An 18,589-nucleotide genomic window follows, 5' to 3' on the forward strand; every position below is an offset into this window, starting at 1 on the left:
GCATTCATAACTGTAGACACACTGGTGTCGTTATTTTTTTTTTCTGCTGGTCTCTCATAAAATCAATAAAAGGCAATATCACATTAAAAACACTAAAAAAATCCCATAATACGTAGAAAAATCACCTAACTATTTTAAGAATTGCAGCTCAAACCGCCACAAAGATATCACTTTACTTTCTGCCTCTGATTTAGCCATTCTGGTCATGCAAAACATGAATCCTTCATTTAGCTATTGTAAGATTTTGTACAATACTACAACATCACCTTGCATCCTCTTTGGTTAATTTGATGAAGGATTATTGGAAGCTAGACTGGCTTAATTAGTATCTCACTGGTTCCTCGTGGCTCACTGAGGCATCAGACCCGGATTTCGTCAGGGCCCTACCGCCCAGTTATTCAATTATTAGGCAGGACCGTCAAATCGGTCGTGGAGGAGGAGTAGCTATAATTTTTAAAAATCCAGTTACATGTAGAACAACTGAGAGTCCACTTTTGGAATGTGAGAGTCTGGGCTTCTCAATTGCCTTCTGTCCTTCCTGTACCATGTCGGGTATCCTGGTCTATAGGCCGCCAGGCGACCACCGCAGCTTCTGTAACAATTTACTGGACAAGATCTCAGTGTCCATTAGTAGTTTACCCAATTTTTCTATTTTGGGCGACCTCAATGTGCATCTTGATGAGGTGGACGACGCTGCCTCTCAGTGTCTGTTGGGCACTCTGGGAGTAGTGCACCTGGAGCAAATTGTGACTGGCCATACACACATAGCAGGGCATTTATTAGATCATTTTTTCACCAACCTCAGTAATATTAGGTACAATCACCCTATCTTTGTCCCATGGACAGACCATGCCTTTCTTCCTTTTGTTTGGGCCCCTGGAGACCAAATTCTTCCCATAGCTAGTCCATCTAATAAAATTAGCCGAACGCGGTCGAGGCTGTCGGCGGAGGACTGGGAGGCTGCCTTGTTGCGGTCCCCCCGGTCCCTCACGATAACCCTGTCGTTGCCAATGAGGCCTTCAATAAGTGGCTTACCTCTACATTGGATGCCACCCTTCCAAAAAAAGTGGTCCAACATAGGATGGGCCCCTAACAAACAGCCTTGGTATTCCAGGGAACTCAAGGAGCAAAAACAGCTCTGTAAAAGAGCGGAGAGGAAGTGGAGGAAAGATTTTGCAACTGCCTCCAAAAATGAATACAGGTCAGAGTTAAGGGCATATAAAAACAACTAAAAATTGCCCAGTCGGCGTACTATCAGATCAAAATTACTGAAGCAGCTAATAGGCCTAGAGAAATCTCTAAAATATTTCAAGCCCTGATTACCCCCCCTCGGCCATTAGGGCTTCTTCTGATCCCCAGAAAAGATGTGATGATCTGGCCGCTTTTTTTGCCGCTAAGGTGTCAGTCATCTATTCAGGTTTTGAGTTTTCAAGACTGACCTTGGACTCCACGAAAAGCCTGGAGGGAACTCTGGAAGAGACCTCTTCTGATTCCGCCGAAAGTCTCAACGCTTTTCCACCACTCGACTTGGCCACTGTGGAAAGACTGCTCGATGGCCTCAAATCGGGCTCACCCCTGGATGCTGCACCTCCTGCAGCTCTTAAACAGGTTTCAGGGACGGTGTGCCCTGTTATCATGCAGGTCATTAATTCATCCCTGAACACAGGTATCGTACCCCCTATCTGGAAGATGGCGAAAGTTAAAGCCCTCCTAAAAAAAATAACTTGGACCCAGAAGACTTAGCTAACTACAGACCCATCTCGTTGCTACCGGGCCTGAGTAAGATCGCTGAAAAATACGTCAACCAGATCCTCTCCTCTTTTGTTGAGACTTCGGGCGCCCTTCAGTCCTCTCAGACGGGATTTAGAGCCAGACAGGGTACAGAGACTGCCCTGGTGGCGGTGGTGGAGGCGACTAGGAGTATTGTGGATGCCGGGGGCTGCGCTGCGGTGGTCCTACTGGACCTCAGCGCAGCCTTCGACACTGTTAATCACCCACTTTTGCTTCAGCGCCTCCATCGGGCAGGGATCTCAGGAATTGCCCTTAAATGGCTCCAGTCCTTTCTGGCGGAGAGATTTTTCTCAGTTTTTGAGGAGGAGGTTTCTTCCGGCCAACTGCAACTGTGTCACGGCGTTCCCCAGGGCTCCTCTCTCAGTCCAACCTTATTTAACATCTACATGAGTCCTTTGGCTGAGGTGGTGCTTCCCTGGGGAATACAGCTTATCACCTACGCCGATGACACGCAGTTGGTCGTCTCTCTGGCGAGAGATGACGCCGGAGATCAGGGGAGTAACAACTTGTCCCCCTGTCTCACCAAGGTTTTGGAGTGGATGACGACGTCTTTTTTAAAGCTAAACGGGGCAAAAACTGACGCCATGCTCCTGGGGTACAAAGCTCCCATCAACCTCGACCCTTGGTGGCCGCAGTGTCTGGGCTCCCCGCCCACCCCAAAGGCACAAATAAAGAGTCTGGGGGTCTGGCTAGACTCCACCTTGGGGTTTCAGGTTCAGGCCAAGAAGGTGACGGCGACTTGTTATGGACAACTTAGGGTCCTTAGGAAAGTTCTTTCCCTCCTACCTTTTGAGGCCAGACGCTTGCTGGTCCAGTCGCTGATTTTATCGCGGCTGGATTATGCAAATGCCGTTTATCTGGGAGATCCAGTTGGCTCTATCCGGATCCTCCAATCAGTACAGAATTGTGCAGCTCGGCTGCTTATGAATCTTCCCAGACGCTGCTCGGCAAAGGCGGCACTTCGGTCACTTCACTGGCTTCCGATCCAGGAAAGGATCATGTTTAAAACATTCTGTATGGCGCACAAGTCAATAAGTAATGTTGGTCCTACTATTCTCCACCCCTTGTTTCGCCGGCATCTTGCCTCTAGATCCCTGACATCTAATCAGCAAAATTTGCTGGTGGTACCCAGGGTGAAGCGAGCCCGCATGGGTGGCCGCCAGCTTTCCTTCCATGTCGCCACGGGCTGGAACAAACTCCCAGATAACATTCGGCTGGAAGTGAACCATCTTGTATTCAGGAAGCGATTGAAGACATTTTTGTTTCACTGAGTGTCTTCTTCCGTCCATGGTCTTGCAGCGCTGGGATGCCTCAGGGTAGCCATGTGCTATATAAGAGCGTAATCATTCATTCATTCATCTAAATGGACAAATGACAAATCTCCCCTGCAGTGTTCTTTCATAGCTGCCATATTTGTTGATGGCCCTGAACCTCCCTGATTCTGGATTTTTCTAAATAACAGGGAGTTCGTTCAGGTCTCAAGTAACAGTTCAGATAGTTCCAGAATCTAGATCTATGTATTTCCATGGAACTCCAAAGATATTCAGCCATTTCAATCATTATTCTTGAATTTGATTAGATATTCTGCCTTCCCTACAGGACTACTGAATAACTAGACAGATAGGTGTTTGGCTTGATTAGACAAACTTGTGAAGTTAAAAAATGTCATCTGAAGTTTAGCCATTGAAATAGATAGGCGCCTGGTTGTTCTCTTAAATACATGTTATGTGGTGTTATTTCTGCCCATGAACAACCAGGTGTTAATAAGCAGTTGACTGCCTGAGCTACTTCCCTGTTCAGTGCACTTCAAAACCTGGATGTAAAAGCTTCATAGGAAATGGGATTTAGATGCTGTGCAAATAATTAGGTTGTGGCAAGCAGTTAGTAATGTTGTCTAAGGGATTGTGTTCTGTGGAATTAGCTTCAAAGAAACAAGGAAATAGACGATTACTGCTGGATAATGAGAGAATTCAGTAGAAACTTTTTGATGTTTTGCAATAAACGAAGCAATAGAAAGTCATAGATGTACTTTGCGAAAAGGGGCAAATTATGTGTTGGCAGATACTGTCATCAGTAAATTACAAGAATGCATGGAGATAGTAATAAAAAATATTTTAAGTGTATACGTATGGCAAATATTTCTCTCCCTTTATATACAATAACTAAATAGACCAACACAACAATAACCAGCGCAACAAGACAAATTAACAAAGAAATTTAAGGAAATGTACACATGTCAAATTTCCTTATTTCAATACTGTAATCTGTTGGCTCAGTAAGGAATATGGGACAATGATTTGAAAACAAACATAAGCGCTGTCCAGGGTACACGCTTAACTCTCATGTTTGATTCAAGCTGGACTTAGCACTATCATTTTTCCTCACATTTGTTGGGGGCACATGTTGGGATGAGTCTACATACTACAGCCGTTCACCATTTCATTACTCTTCCAAGTATCATGTGCTTTACCAACTCTCAGAACAATATTTGACCTCCTGGTCACTTTACATTATCCCTCACTAATCTGCGAAACCTGCATAAACTCTAACTCTTTCTGCCATCATTTAATCTCATTCTACAACAACACCATGGTTGTTGTTTGATTATCTAACAATATCACAGCAATCGGTGACCAAAAGAAAAAGAAATGTTTTTGCCCATAAAATTAAAAACACAATGCAACCATCTCTGAATCGCCTCCCTCTCCACCAGATTCCCAATTTATCAGTTCTTCCTTTTATGGAACTTTCCAGTTATTTCACTGACAAAAATATACAAACTAATCTTGTTCAACATCCTCCATGAACTCACTTCTCGCAGGAATGTTTCCTAATACAACAAATATTGGGCCAACGATTGCTCAAAATGAATCCCCAATTCACTTTTGTTATGCCTTCCAAATACCAACTCAAAATCTTATTTTCATTCTCCTTATTGATGTTTAAATACAAACAGCGTAATAACTTTTGCATTTTTCCTGATGCAGTAAGAAATGGTCAATTTACTCCCCTGCTAAAGTATTATAGCTTAGGCCAATAAATACTAAACAGTTACTAATTGCAGTCCACTAAAAGCATAGTAATGACTGTCCATGTAATAAGCCAAAAACATATCCGTTTGCATGATCCTATCTATCTCTCAGTGAGGCTTCTGTCTCGACTGCAACACCAACACTGAAACATTGACAGTTCAAGAAGACAATATCTGCATACCAGGAGAAGAAATATTGTGTCTTCTTTTCCTAATTTATATCTCAGTGATCTTTAAAACAACTAAACATAGGAGATGTATCCATGCCTGGAAAGCATACATGAATATATATGGTTGTTTTTTAGGCTGGTGTTCTTTATTCCTATTGATCAGAAAAAAATTGTGGAGGATTGGAAATTCTGTCTCCGAATGTTTACATGCATCGTGTTGGGGTACCTCTTGGGTCAATTCTCTCCTCCCAAGCGGTTAAAATTCCAACCGGAACCATGGGTGTCCTGATAATGAATCAAGTTCACAACGTAACATAATGGTCTCTGCAGTCAAAGATATCCATCAAGAATACAGTAGTTGCAGCTTAATTGTTTGAATCTTTTTCATGAAACCAAACTGAAAACAATTAAATTCCAAAGTCTGACATTGACGTCAACCAGCAGTAAATTGTCATTCTTCCTACAGATTTATCTATCCCCATCCACTCCCATCATCCATTTCCATTCACAAGCCATATATTTGGATCCATAAGGATGGATGCTTACTGGATATGTCAACAAATGAGTGAGATCGGACATTTTCCAGTTCCATCTTTTATGGAAAATAAAGTCAATATCCTATCATCAGATTTCAAAACTGTAATACAGTAATGTGGTCATCTCCAGCAATGTTTTTCAACTCAAGGTTGTAATTGAACTGCCAACATCCAGGCGGCATGCACTTAATTTCATTTAATGCATCCAGACTGATTATTAGAAGCGGACATTACAATAGCATAACATGTGCCTTAAAGTTCTATACTGCAGTATATTTTGAAATAGAGCAAAATGTAGAATAGAAATGCAAGTATACATGCTCTTGTACCAACATACAATTTTGATAAAATCTGGTGACTCCAAACGTTTTCAGAGCAGCAATATCCTATTATGCAAAACACCAAAAACTCAAGGCAAGATCTTTCTTAATTCTTCGAAGTATCAGTCACCTTAATTTGAAACTCTCTAAATGTAATTTTCACAAACAAGCCTCTCTGCTTCCAATCAGTCGCTGCCTTTTTTGACAAAACCCTAATTAAGCAAATGTCACCAGCCATTACCTTCATATTCTTAATTTTCTATGGTTTACCTCTATTCCTAATCTGTATTTCCTGCCTGATTATTCAATCCTTCTGTTTCATAAGTGAAGATTTTTTTGATGTGCCACTATTCTAATTCCTGGGTTTTCTCCGCAAAGAACTTCCTTTTTGTCTCTGTCTATGTGTTGCATGTAAAGCCCCCTTGGGTCCAGCGTGTACTACACTGAACAAATGATGTAAAGGGCCCGATTACGATGTCGAATGGACCGCCTGTGACAGGTTGTCGGTGTGGTCCGTCCGACATCTGAGGCTGCGGTCTGACCGCTGGACTACGATGCCTGCAGATTGCGAGCATTGGGCGGGGGAAAGACCGCTGCCTCCGACAGTCTCAAGGAGTCCATCGTAGCAGCGGTCGGATTTGTATTCCCTACACCACTGTAGAGATTACAATGTCAGTTCATGGCGGTAGGACTATCATGACAAGGATGCCGGAAAATGACTTTGGGGGCCCCTAGCAGGGCCTCCGTCACCAGTGGGCCTTCTCTATAGGGCTAGAGGGGCACATGTGGTGCCCCAAACATCCATTCACCTGTGCCAGGCACCACATGGAGTCTGGCACAAGGTGCATAGATGTTTGTAAACATACCCTTTACTTTTGAGTCTTGTACTGCGACCCCTTTCTAGCCAGCAGCACAAGCCGTAATATTAATTGGCATGTGTCTAACCACGGTGCTGGCAGTCGCATTGTAATTTGGTGGGTGGGACCTCCGACTCCTTGTCAGGCAGTCCCATTTCTGCTACGATGTTGGTCAGACTCTCGTCTGACCGGCATCGTAATGAAGACCTGATTTAACTACAAGCATTCATTGGCAAAATGTGCAATATGCAGCATGTCATTCATAGGCTAATTATGGAATGACTCTTTGGGTGTCCATGTCAAGTAAGGTAGCCTCTGTCAGAGAGAAATAAAAAATGCTATATATTCCACCACAATGAAGCATAATTGGTTCACACTATCCATTTATTTTGATAATCCTGACATACCAATTGTTGATTACTACTAATCCATATTACATGACACTAACAAAAAAAACGAAAGAGGCTGTATTTTTAGCTTACTGGTGATCCAGCAAAGCCAAGGTCTTTTTCTCCATCCCCACTTTAAATATAAATTGAGGGACTATGCCCTTGCAAACATAGTTTCCACTGTTCCAAAGAAGTAAAAGCAAATAAATAATGTGAGCTTTTTATTAGCAGTGCAATTAATCATAAAATAGGATATGTGCCAGAGGTGCTGGATCAACCAGCTCTGATGCCCTGCCATGCCCCTATTGGCTTGCTGTAACCCACCCATTCAGTCAAAGAAAATATAATTTAATCAGTAGAATCTTAAAAATCATAATTACAATCATTATAAAAATAGCTTTCGACACCAATATTTTTATAATACATAACACATAGCATATGATAAAATAATATCAAAACAATATTTTTGATAGAACAACATTTTAGTGATGAATTGATATAAATGAGTGTCACAATCTGAGCAGGCTCTTTGGCAGCATCCAGAATTTGATTAATTTAGTACTCAGCAAATGACCATTCAAATTATATAGTGTTTTAAGCTGACACTGTCATTGGCAGTATCATCAGATAGGCTATAGATGGAATTAGCGATACAACTCACACATTCTTCTAATCCCCTGAAAGTCGACCAACCGAAGGATTTAGAATAGAGATGGATGAGGGGTAAAGAGCAATACACCAAAGAGTCAGATATTACAGGACAGTATCTAGCTGCCTTTGACATCATCATAAAAAAGGAGATATGTTATAGAAATCGAAAGAAAAAATAGCTTTTTTGGAAGTGTTTTATTAATCTATCGTGTACAGATCAATTTCTCTGTCTGCTCAATTTCTCTGTCTACATAATCGGTGGCCAGAGCATAACAACGAAATCATTTATTTTCCCATGACAGATGTTCAAAGTTATCTTTGTTTTAGCTAGCGGTTCACTTGTTCCCACCGCTGGGTGGTGTAGGTGAAAGAGATTTTAGAAGTGCAGTGTGTGAGACTTTAACATGATGAATGCCGGTGTTTCCGTGTTTCATGCAGAAGTATCTGAAAGGCATACAAAAGATGTGCATATGATCAACACAAAATCGAAAACAAGAAAAACAGTATTATCCGTAACCGAAAATAAAGAAAGATTTTGTGTACAGCCCCAAAAAAACAGAGACTTGAAACAAAAGGTCAGGGTGAGTGAAATGCAGCTGCTGGCCTGATATCTGAAGTGCATGTCAGGGAAACATATCATATCACAAACATGTCAAAGAAAAAGAAGGACTTAAGAAGCCAACAAGTAATCATTGGGTATTAAGAGGTGTAATAGAGGAAAGGAAACCTGCAGCATAAGAACAATAAGATGTGCAAGGTACAAAGATGCATTGGGGTTAAAAGCAACGTCAAATCATTAAAAATTATGAAATAGGTACAGAACCACTGAGGGGTGAACAATAGGTGTTCTCACTGATATAGAAAAAATACCAATTATAATAATGAAATGTTAAGTTATGGTTTTTGAGATTGAAAGTTAGGTAGAAAAGGTTTCATATGTATTGCTTGGGACATTATTAACATACATCCATTTGTAGGATCACTAGAAGGTAAATGAAGGAAGATCCCTAACGTTTGCTGGTGCTAAATAGATTTTTATTGGTGCCAAACTACTAGTGCTCCGAGCCCGCACCTTTCTGAAACATGATTTATAAATCAATCCTTTTATATGTTATGTAACCTAAAGAAGATAATTAAATTGAATGTTTAGGTTACATTCCATATTAATTGATTGATTTATACGCACAATTTCAGAAGATGGTGAATGTGTTTCCAAAAAGGAAATATACTATTGCGGCTTTTGTTAGCGCAAGCAATATCAGAAAAGATTGCTCCTGAAAATTCATGTGTGCATGTCAGCATTTTAATATGATAATCATACATGATGAGTGAAGCATTTGTAATTGTGTTTCAAATGTGTTTGCCAAGGTGGGCATCTCGTCGTCCCTGAAGATTGGAAAGGAGCGGTTGGACTGCAGAGCTAGTTTGACTCACCCATTCAACATCGGCCTGAAGCAGCTGGAGGTCAGTTCACTGTCGGAGAAGAGAGGAAACAAGTATAGTCAGCAGGTAAAGTATAACAATTCCTCTACTACAGAATTCATAATTTCAAACATGTTCTCGATGTATGGTTATCACATGTATGTTAAAATAGCATTATCTCAACTTGAACTCTTGAGATGCATGCAAAACTGAAGAACCTCACTGCAAAACAGAATATGATGCAACAGTTAGGAATGTGCAAACTTTAGGAACTTCACTTTCACCTGCTAAATAGAATTGTCCGATCACTGCACTCATAATACCGCTGTGGGACCGCCGAGGTCACAGAGGTTGGACTGCAATCACGGGTTCGGCAGTCTTGAATCCACTAAACTCATAATAAGAACCTTAGGGCCAGATTCATCAAACCAAAATCCGCTCGCAAAGGGCCAGATTCTGAGAATCTGGCCCTTTGCGAGCGGTATTTTGACATTTGGGATGCATCATCCCAAATGCGAATATCGCATTTTTAGAAATCGCTAAATTGTGATTAATTGCATTTAAGGAATCTCAATTTGAGATTCCTTAAATGCAATGCATGAACCATTTCAAAATTACGAATTCGCAATCTGGGGCCGCTATTTACCGCGAAGTCTAACTACGTGGTAAATAGCAAAAACTTAGAAAAATGCACTTCAGTGCATTTTTCTAAGTTGTATGTTACACACACACAAATGTCCTTGGGACATGTGTGTGCGCAACACCAGTGAACATTACCATTTCAGGGGTGCAACAGAGTGTCCTTTGGACACCCTGGCACCCTTGAAATTGCTTCCTTATTTGCGATTCGCTAATTGCTAATCGCAAATAAGGAATGAATGGGAAAGCCATTCCTTATTTGCGATTAGCAAATAGCGAATCACAAATAAAAAATCAGTAGAAATCGCAAAAAATATTGCGATTTCTACTTGCATCCCGTTTTGCGAGTCTTTAATAGCGAATCCTTAAAATTCGCTATTAAGGACTAGCAAAACATGACTTTCATGAATCTGGGGGTTAGTCTCTGAAAGGTAAGCCAAAAATCCCCAACAGGGCTAAGCAGCAGGCTGTGGCAGAGAAGAGCTCCATGAGGCTGGATAACTATTGGATGGGGTCCCAGTGAGGATATTGACTTTTGTAAGGAAAGCTCAGAGCAGGACAACTTGAAAATGTGAGTTCAGGGAAGGTCCCTCACTGGCCCTGATGCTTTTGATGCCTTCAAACGGTGAAGATTGCTACATTCGGACATAGACCCTTATTTACATATGGGTTCATGGCCTGCTGTTCAGCAAGAGGGCGGGAGTAATTTACTCAATCCCATGGCAGAGGGAACACCTGTTTAATTTAAAATGAATGTCATTTATACTAGTATTGGAAGGAACGCTGTCATTGTGGTTCCTGTCACTGCATTTTACTCTGTGCTCCGAAACTGCATTAGCATAATGAAGCCCTGTAGCAAAGAGTCTTTCTTTTTTCTTAACAAAAAGAAAATTCCAAAACAGGATTTCATTTTTGTGACAAGAAAAAATAATGTACCCCTCACCATGAGAGTCTTCTCCCATGGCAGGGGAAGCATTATTATGATTTTTTTTGTCCCTCATCAGCAGGTTTTGCCTAGCGTTGAGAAGCAGTAAAATAGGTTTACATGTCCACCCATCTAAATTGGACAGGCAGGCATGTAGTCATTTCTCAGATGGCCCTTACTCCGCAGGGCTATTGGAGAAGTGTGGCCATGGCGGAGATAGTGTAGTCTCCACCGTGGCCAAACTAATCGTCCGCACGAAATTAAATTGGTGGTTTAGACCTCTATGTTAACGAGGAGGGCTCTTCAGGAAAATTGGCTTCTTGCAGCTTGTGGTAGCCCTGTAGCTTAACAGGAGGTCAGCCTACAGACCTTTGGAGTCTACTTCTTTGTCTTGGGTACAAGTGGCAACAGGTCCAGCCCTTTAGGTCTCCACACAGGTCTCAACACCAGATGTAGTCCTTCTTCTGTCTTCCACAGTTCCAGTGGTGTTCTGAAGAAGGTACCTACGAGTGCAACATTTATGCCTGGCCCTATTTTGTGGGTGGGTGAAACTCCTGGCTCTTCCTGGACAAATAGGGAAAAGCCACTTTTGCAACAGTTCCTATTTGTCTTACAGTAAACAGTTTCACACAGTACCTAAATCCAACATGACAGAACCCTTCACTCAATGTGGAGAGCTTTTGCACCCAAGTGTGGCCAGGAAAATGAGCAACTCCTCTTCTGTGGTCACTACAAACCAGTTCTGGGGGCACTTCCTCTTCCACTGGTAAGGGGCCTGCATTGCTGGGTGGACAAAGAAGGTGTCAGCCGGTATTTGCCTGTGACAGGGTAGATATTTCTGAGGTTAATCAAGTTCCTGGGCACAGCCCACAGGGCCAACATGCTAGAGGAACAGAAACACCTCCCACACACAGGGTCTTTATTCTGCTCTGGAAGCAGTTTTCACACCTCAGCAAGGGGGCTATTTAGTTGCCAGGTGACAGTTGGATCTCATGCAAATGGGCCAACAAAGGCCGTAGGCAGGGTAAAGGTACATTACTAACATTATCTTTCTCTTAATAGATAATCAAAAATTCAACTTTACCACTAAATTGGATTTTGAATAACTAATAAAATAGTATTTGTATTACATTTCTAGCGTTTTCCTAACCGAGATTCGCATTATGACAGTTAATAATGCAACTCAGTGATTTCCAATTGAACAGCCAGCCTTGCTATAGTGAAAATAGCTTTTGGGTCTTTTTCACTGTAAGGCCATATGTAACATCACATTTCTAAATTGTCCTACCATACACCCTGTCGTAGGGCTTTTAAGGCCTACACATGGTTGGTTTATTAATATTTAAAAGGTAGGCTTAAGACTGTCAAAAAGGTTCATTTTCACAGGTCAAATTTGCAGTTTAAAATTGTCACAGCCGGGCTACAATAGTAGGCTTGCAGTCTTGTTTACACTGTCACTGTAGATGGTGGCATAATGGGTGCTGAAGCCCACTGGTAACATTTAACTTACAGACACTGGATAACATGGTACCATATACTAGGGATGTATAGGTGAGTTAAATACATCAACTGGGAGTATATCCAATTTCAACATGTTTTAAGGATCATAGCGCATTCATTGGGACTGGTTAGTACAGTCCCAATACCAGTCACATCGGTCCACAAAAAATGGTGATGATCATGCAAAAAGAGGCATTTTCCTACATTTATGTTCAGTTTGTATAGTTCAGGATTGGTGGGCACCTATTGTATTTTTAGGGTTTGGGACTTAGAACTGAATGGGTCAGAATGTTATGAGTATTTTTGGGCAACCTTATGATTCTGTGGATAAATCTTCTTTTGCTCTTTGGAGCTGGATTTTTCTGAAGTTCCTATTTGGTACCTAGGTGTTATGAGTTTTATTTGATAAAACTGGAGTTTGGTTGCTCATCAGTTTACTTGAAAAACACAGATGTTGAAAATCTTTACTCATTGGGCCTTGGATTCGTACTTCAGTTTGGTTTTCTGGTATTTGTATTATAATTTTGTTTTTTTTAAATTTCACTGAGTTTGTTATGATCTATGGGTATAGTTTAATCAATCAATCAAGGGTATACATAATGCATCTACTCACCCGTGAGGGTCTCAAGGCATGGGGGGGGGAGTTGCTGTTTTGTCTGAACGCTAGAGTTCAGTTGGTCTATCTTTTGTGTCTGCTGATCTAAGTATTGAAGAGATCTGTTAGACAGGTGTGTCAGGTTCTTATTGTAGTTTCCATTCATGCCTGTTTGATCTGCTACCCTACACGTACTATCTATCCATCTATTGCCTAATCCTTCTTCCTTTGTCACTTTTTTCCTATATTTTTCCTTCCTTCTCCCTTTTCTTCCTCCTTCCTCTTGGTAAAACGCTAATAAAACATAAGTCCCCATCCCCAAAAATGAATGGCAGAGCCCACCACATGCTGCCACTGCCACAAACTAAGCGTTGTATTTAGTCTGGTAAATGATGTCTACTTAAGGTTTTTGGGAGAAAGCTGAGTAGCTTTTGAACACTGTGATGGTGAATGTGCGGATAGATAGTAGGAACTGGATCATCAAGGGCTGTCAAATGTACCTCTGAGATTCGTGAAAAGGATCTCATAGCTGTATAGTTTTTGTCTAGTTAAGAATGTCATGAACATAAATCCAACAGTGCAACAAACAGGGGATGTACCTGATCTCTTTAAAACTCTCTTCTCACAGTTGATTAATGACTGCACAATTGCCCTTCTCTTTGCTTTAGACACAAGTGGCCTGGGACAGTGGTCTGCCTATTGACTTCAAATTCACGTTGGATGACAAGTCTAAGAATACCACAACCTCCTGGGATGCCTGTTTGACGTTTTTGTCAGGTCAGGTATGAGTTTTGAGCTTAATGCTTTTTCTATATTTAGACATTATGTTGTTATTTACCATGAGTATTCATTCTGGTCCATATAACTGCAACAGTAGACATTGAAAGAGAAATTAAACAATATTTAAAAGTTGTGTTTAATTTTAAATCTATCAGATGAGGTGAAAATGCACTTTAATGACTTACGTGCAATAAAGAATTCAAACACAGCTTTGTAAAGTAAACTAAAGCATTGTTCATGTTGATTTTGACAAGACATCTACATCTTTCCAGTTGGTAGATTTTGGGGAGTTCTTCTACTATCTTTCCTACACCACCGACAGAGTCCTTTCCTCCATTTATGATTTTCTCCTATCCACATTAACTCTCACAAAAATAATAGTAATGAGCCAGAAACAAGAATGTAGCGAATGATCGGGAGGCAGGGAGTAGTTTTTATCTTTTGAATTGAAATTCATCATAAACAGATTGTACTAGCAGATATGGCCCTCATTCTCTCTAGAGGTTTTACATCACCCTACCATGAAACACTGTACACTCTATTGCCTCATTACTTGTGCCCTGGTTATTTTGATTTGCCCATTTACAGCAATTACCAGCCTCATCTGAATTACGAGATCTACAGGAATAACATTAATCTGTTTGGGGTGATTTCGTTTGATGGAAGCAGCCAAAATTCTTGGAAATTCGTCCTAGAAATACAAATTTTCTCTAATAATTCCTTATTTCCTCATGTACCCTAATGTCCCATTCTACTGCCCCCTCCTAAGTTGCTGTTAGCTTGCTATCTGTAACTCTTAAGACATGGAGCTACCTGGAGAATAAATGGAAGATTCAGAATGAGGCCGTAGCTAGTGTATCGGTTTCTCCATATAGTGTCATAGTACAAGGTCGATTATGGTCTCTCTTCCTATGAATTGCTTTCTTGTTCTATGTGACACTTGAGGAAAAATGTTAATGATTAAGGTGAACAACAAAAGTGAGTGTCTATGGGAGTAATGTGGCATCAAAAAGAGTTTTATAGCAAACCTGCAAAAGATGCACTCAAGTAGTTTTAGAATATATATTTAAATAACCATTTCAGTGTTTCCTTGAAATTCATTAAAGGATACTGATGGCTTGGAAACAAAAAAAAGGGCAACAATTAAGTTATCTTAGAAGAGGGACGGCCTTTTCCAAACAAGAGTCATCATCTTTTCGCACTCTCAGAATGATATAAAAACTTTTACCATTTCTACCACCCATTACCAGAAAAACCCTAATCAGCACCCTAGTAATGTCAACAATTGACTACTGCCATGGCCTGTTTCTCAACGCCCAGAAAAAGGTCACCAACAAATTACAGATGGTGCAAAACTCTGCTGCCAGAACGATAACAAGCACCCCCAAATATCAATCAATCTCATTGGTAGTCCAAAAACTCCATTGGCTACCCATAATAAGCTGCATCAAATTCAAAGCCCAATGGATCGCCTTCAAGGCCGTCCACAATACAGGACCTTACTTCCCGAAGAAGGCGTTTTGTGTCTACACTTCCAACAGAGTCTTGTGCTCACTAACGCCAACCTTCTGAAGGTCCTTCACACAAAAAATTCTCCTGGGATGACAGAAGATTCGTTGTCGCTACTGCTAAACTATGGAACACTCTTTCCATGCACATCAAAACATGTCAAAATCTTCTGGCCTTCAAAGAAACCCATAAAGACGTGGCTCTTTAATCAATAAGCTCCCGCCACTGGTTCGACCTCTAAATAGTCCACAGCGCCGAGACACCCAAGGGTATTTGTGCACTCTGCAAATTGCCTAAATAAATAAATACATATGCAAGAATGAATGGAAGGTTTTCTAATATAATAGAGACAAGCATTTTGAAAAGCCAATTGGTCTCGCTGGGGGTACAGGGATGTTTGTTACCAAGCTTCATGAGGATGTCAGAGTCAGAACTGCAGAGATTTGAACGCATAGACTGCAGTTATCCACTTTGTTACAGCTGACGAGCATTTAACTCATTGAGCCATCCCTCTGATGTTAACAATTAGCATCATTGCTACTAAAATAATGCAGCGTAGAAGAGCCCATAGATAGTAAGACAACGTTTCTTTTTAATTAGTGTTTCAGGTATTGTAAGTATCCGAGATTATTATAAATTGGAATGTAGTAACTTGAGGAGGATTACTGAGTTGGGGCTTTAAAGATTCAAACTCGTGACTGGGAGTGTGCAAAATTTGTGTAATTTGCTTTGACATATTGTGGCAAAATTCCATGAAAATTACTAAAATAAAACTTTGGACGAGAGGATTTAATGTTCACTGAAAAATACCAGAAAGAAACAAAAGTGTTGTGAACAACAGAGACTCATGTTCTAGTTGTTTGCATTGTCCATGTGCTCGTGCCAAGTGGCGTAATGGCATAATTTCAGGAATTTTACATAACTAGTATAACACGAAATTCACTCAATCCAGATTATGCCACATAACAGAAATTTCACCTGGGCATAATCAAAATCTGTCAATCATCACGTTGTTACAGGTGACAAACTCATCAAGCTATCCCTCTGATATGCTAACAATAAGCTTCACAGCTGGTTGAAAAAAATGCAGTACAGAGTGTCCATGTGTAAAAATAATAACACTTTAATGCAACTTGAATCACTGTTCTCCCAGGAAGCGTTACACATAGTGATTTAAATACATGGCTTAAACATAAAAGGAAGTCACACTTGGTTGAAAAAACAATGCAGGAGTTTCTCATTGAAACTGAGGGTCCTCAAAGTTACTGCCAAAGATGTATTCTCTTTCCCTGTCTCTGCCTCCAATCAATATAATACAGATAATTAAAATAGTGAAGAAGTAAAGCATAATTATTGTGGTCCAAAAGCTAAGGAGCAGACTGTGAGACTAGAGAAAATTGTTTTCTTTTCTCTGAAATTTACAGTAGATGATGTCTAAAATATGAACGGAGAATGAAGGCAAAAGAGTAAATCAGTGAAGGTAGCACTCTTTACCAAATGCAAATGCAGTGTCATCTTTGAATAAGGGACTCAGCATATTGGAGAGAGAGGTGCTGTGAGGAAGAAAACAAAGGGTGGGTGGTGTAGCATCTTCCCCAGCCCTGGAGCATGCAATATAGATTATGCCCCACATAGGTGCTGCAGTTTAGCATGTCTTTATTCTCTGATATTCATTCACACTCTGATCATTACATCATACTTGCTAGACCACACCATGTTTGGCTGGCGCATGTCGACACAAATGCACACCGTTCTTCCACTGTCTTTCTTTCCTAATACTACTATAGGTGAGACCCATGGTGTGGGCCCTGTGGAGCGTTCAATGATGTCATAATTTAGAAGTGTTGCCAGTTCTTTTTCCACTGCTTCTTGCAAAAGAACAGTGACTCTGCAGTGCTGCTAGACAAAAGAACGAATGTCTTCGCTGATGTGAATCAGTACTCATCTTCTTTAGTTTCCCATGCCATGAAAAAGCGATGAGAATATACTTATGATGTCAGGTTGAGACAGACGTTGTAGGAGAGAAGAATGATTGTGTCTTCTAAGTATTCTATTTTTATTTGATTTTAACAAACTGTACTTGTTTCTCGATGTGAGAAAAGACTTTGATCAGTACACATGAATGGTCCTGTTACAGTGTTTTTATTATTAATCACATTTATTTTCACAGGAAATGTATAGCCAATATGTTTTTAATCCTGTGAAGGCGCGCAAGCCTGGGGCTTTTTCAAGACTGTGTATTTCACAAGTGAAAATTGATTAATAGTCATTCCTATTCACAGAATTTTCTTTAGAGTCGTATTCTAATAGATTGTTCGAAGCTCATGTAATGGTCTCTGCATTTCCATGTTTGACAATGTACAGACATTTAGATGAGGGATATCAACCCCATGTCAGCTTCTGTGGCAAAATTAGACCTGCACTAGACAGTAGACAAGGTTCCTTGTAGAACGTGAATGATTGCTTGTGTTGACATTTTGTGTTGCATTGTAGCCATAACCCTTTGCTTTGTAACGATTTAGAGGATGCCCAGGTATATACTTATATCAGAATGAGTGAGGCATAATACAGGCTTAGGCTGTTGAACATATCCACTGGCATAATACTAATTGATTCCCCATTGTCAATGATTAGAGTTATGGGGTGACTTTTCATCTTCAGCATAATTCTGGGACAGTGTCTGAGTGAGGTATTGTGTTTAGTTTGGTGAGCTTTTTCTAGGTGTTCCTCACTGACAGCTAACCCCACATATGCATATTGTCCTTTGATTGACATCATCAGCAAGCACCCATCCTCTTCCCTGGTACTTGATAGTGGCGTTAAAGAACTGGTACATGACAAACTTGACGATGATTGACTTGCTTGATCTCTACCTGGCGTAGTTGATGATGCTTTTTGATCTTGTGAGCATGTGAGCATGACAAGATTGCTTTCGGTTTACTCTAGTATCCATCTTTTCTTTTCGTCCTGACACACTTGACTTTTCTCTGGCACAAAACAGTTATGAAGTAAGTCTCTTTCCCTCAACATGTACAGATTTGTCCCATCAGAAGCTTACGTGCCCCCGCTCTGTGCTTATGCCTACTTCTCCCAATCAATGCTGACTGGTGTGCTGTTCCAGCTTCCAAGTCAGCAGCTTGTCATTCTGCTCATTTCTTGGCTCTCACAGATGCAGCATTTTCACTAGACTGAGTTTCTCTCACAACATGACCCTTCTGACAGAATCTGAAAGGCAGCAATCAATCATGCAGAGGTGCATGGCTTCTTCATCAGTGAAGTCTCAGAATTTATTATGTTTGATAAACGAGTCAAGTCTCTCAACAAACTCATCTATTGTTTCACAAGTCTGTTGTCGTGCTTTGTTAAAAATATGCTTTTCATAATCAACATTTGGCATTGGATTAAATTTGGCTTTTAATATGCCTTTCACTATTTGATATGATGATACTTCAGTAGATAGAACTTTCTTTAGCA

The 18,589-nt window shown here is 40.6% G+C and overlaps 1 protein-coding gene across 1 annotated transcript in view; it reads left to right on the plus strand.

Moving 5' to 3' along the window:
- LOC144784068 (uncharacterized) overlaps nucleotides 1–18,589 on the plus strand; it is a 1,315,621-nt gene that overhangs the window by 1,038,570 nt on the left and 258,462 nt on the right. Inside the window, exons 57-58 of the mRNA XM_078662758.1 lie at nucleotides 9,114–9,254; nucleotides 13,495–13,608. Coding sequence (XP_078518884.1) covers nucleotides 9,114–9,254; nucleotides 13,495–13,608 — 255 coding nt within the window. The remainder of the gene's footprint in view (nucleotides 1–9,113; nucleotides 9,255–13,494; nucleotides 13,609–18,589) is intronic.

This window comes from Lissotriton helveticus, chromosome 10 (genome assembly GCF_964261635.1).
Source record: "Lissotriton helveticus chromosome 10, aLisHel1.1, whole genome shotgun sequence".
In the NCBI taxonomy this organism is placed as follows: domain Eukaryota; kingdom Metazoa; phylum Chordata; class Amphibia; order Caudata; family Salamandridae; genus Lissotriton; species Lissotriton helveticus.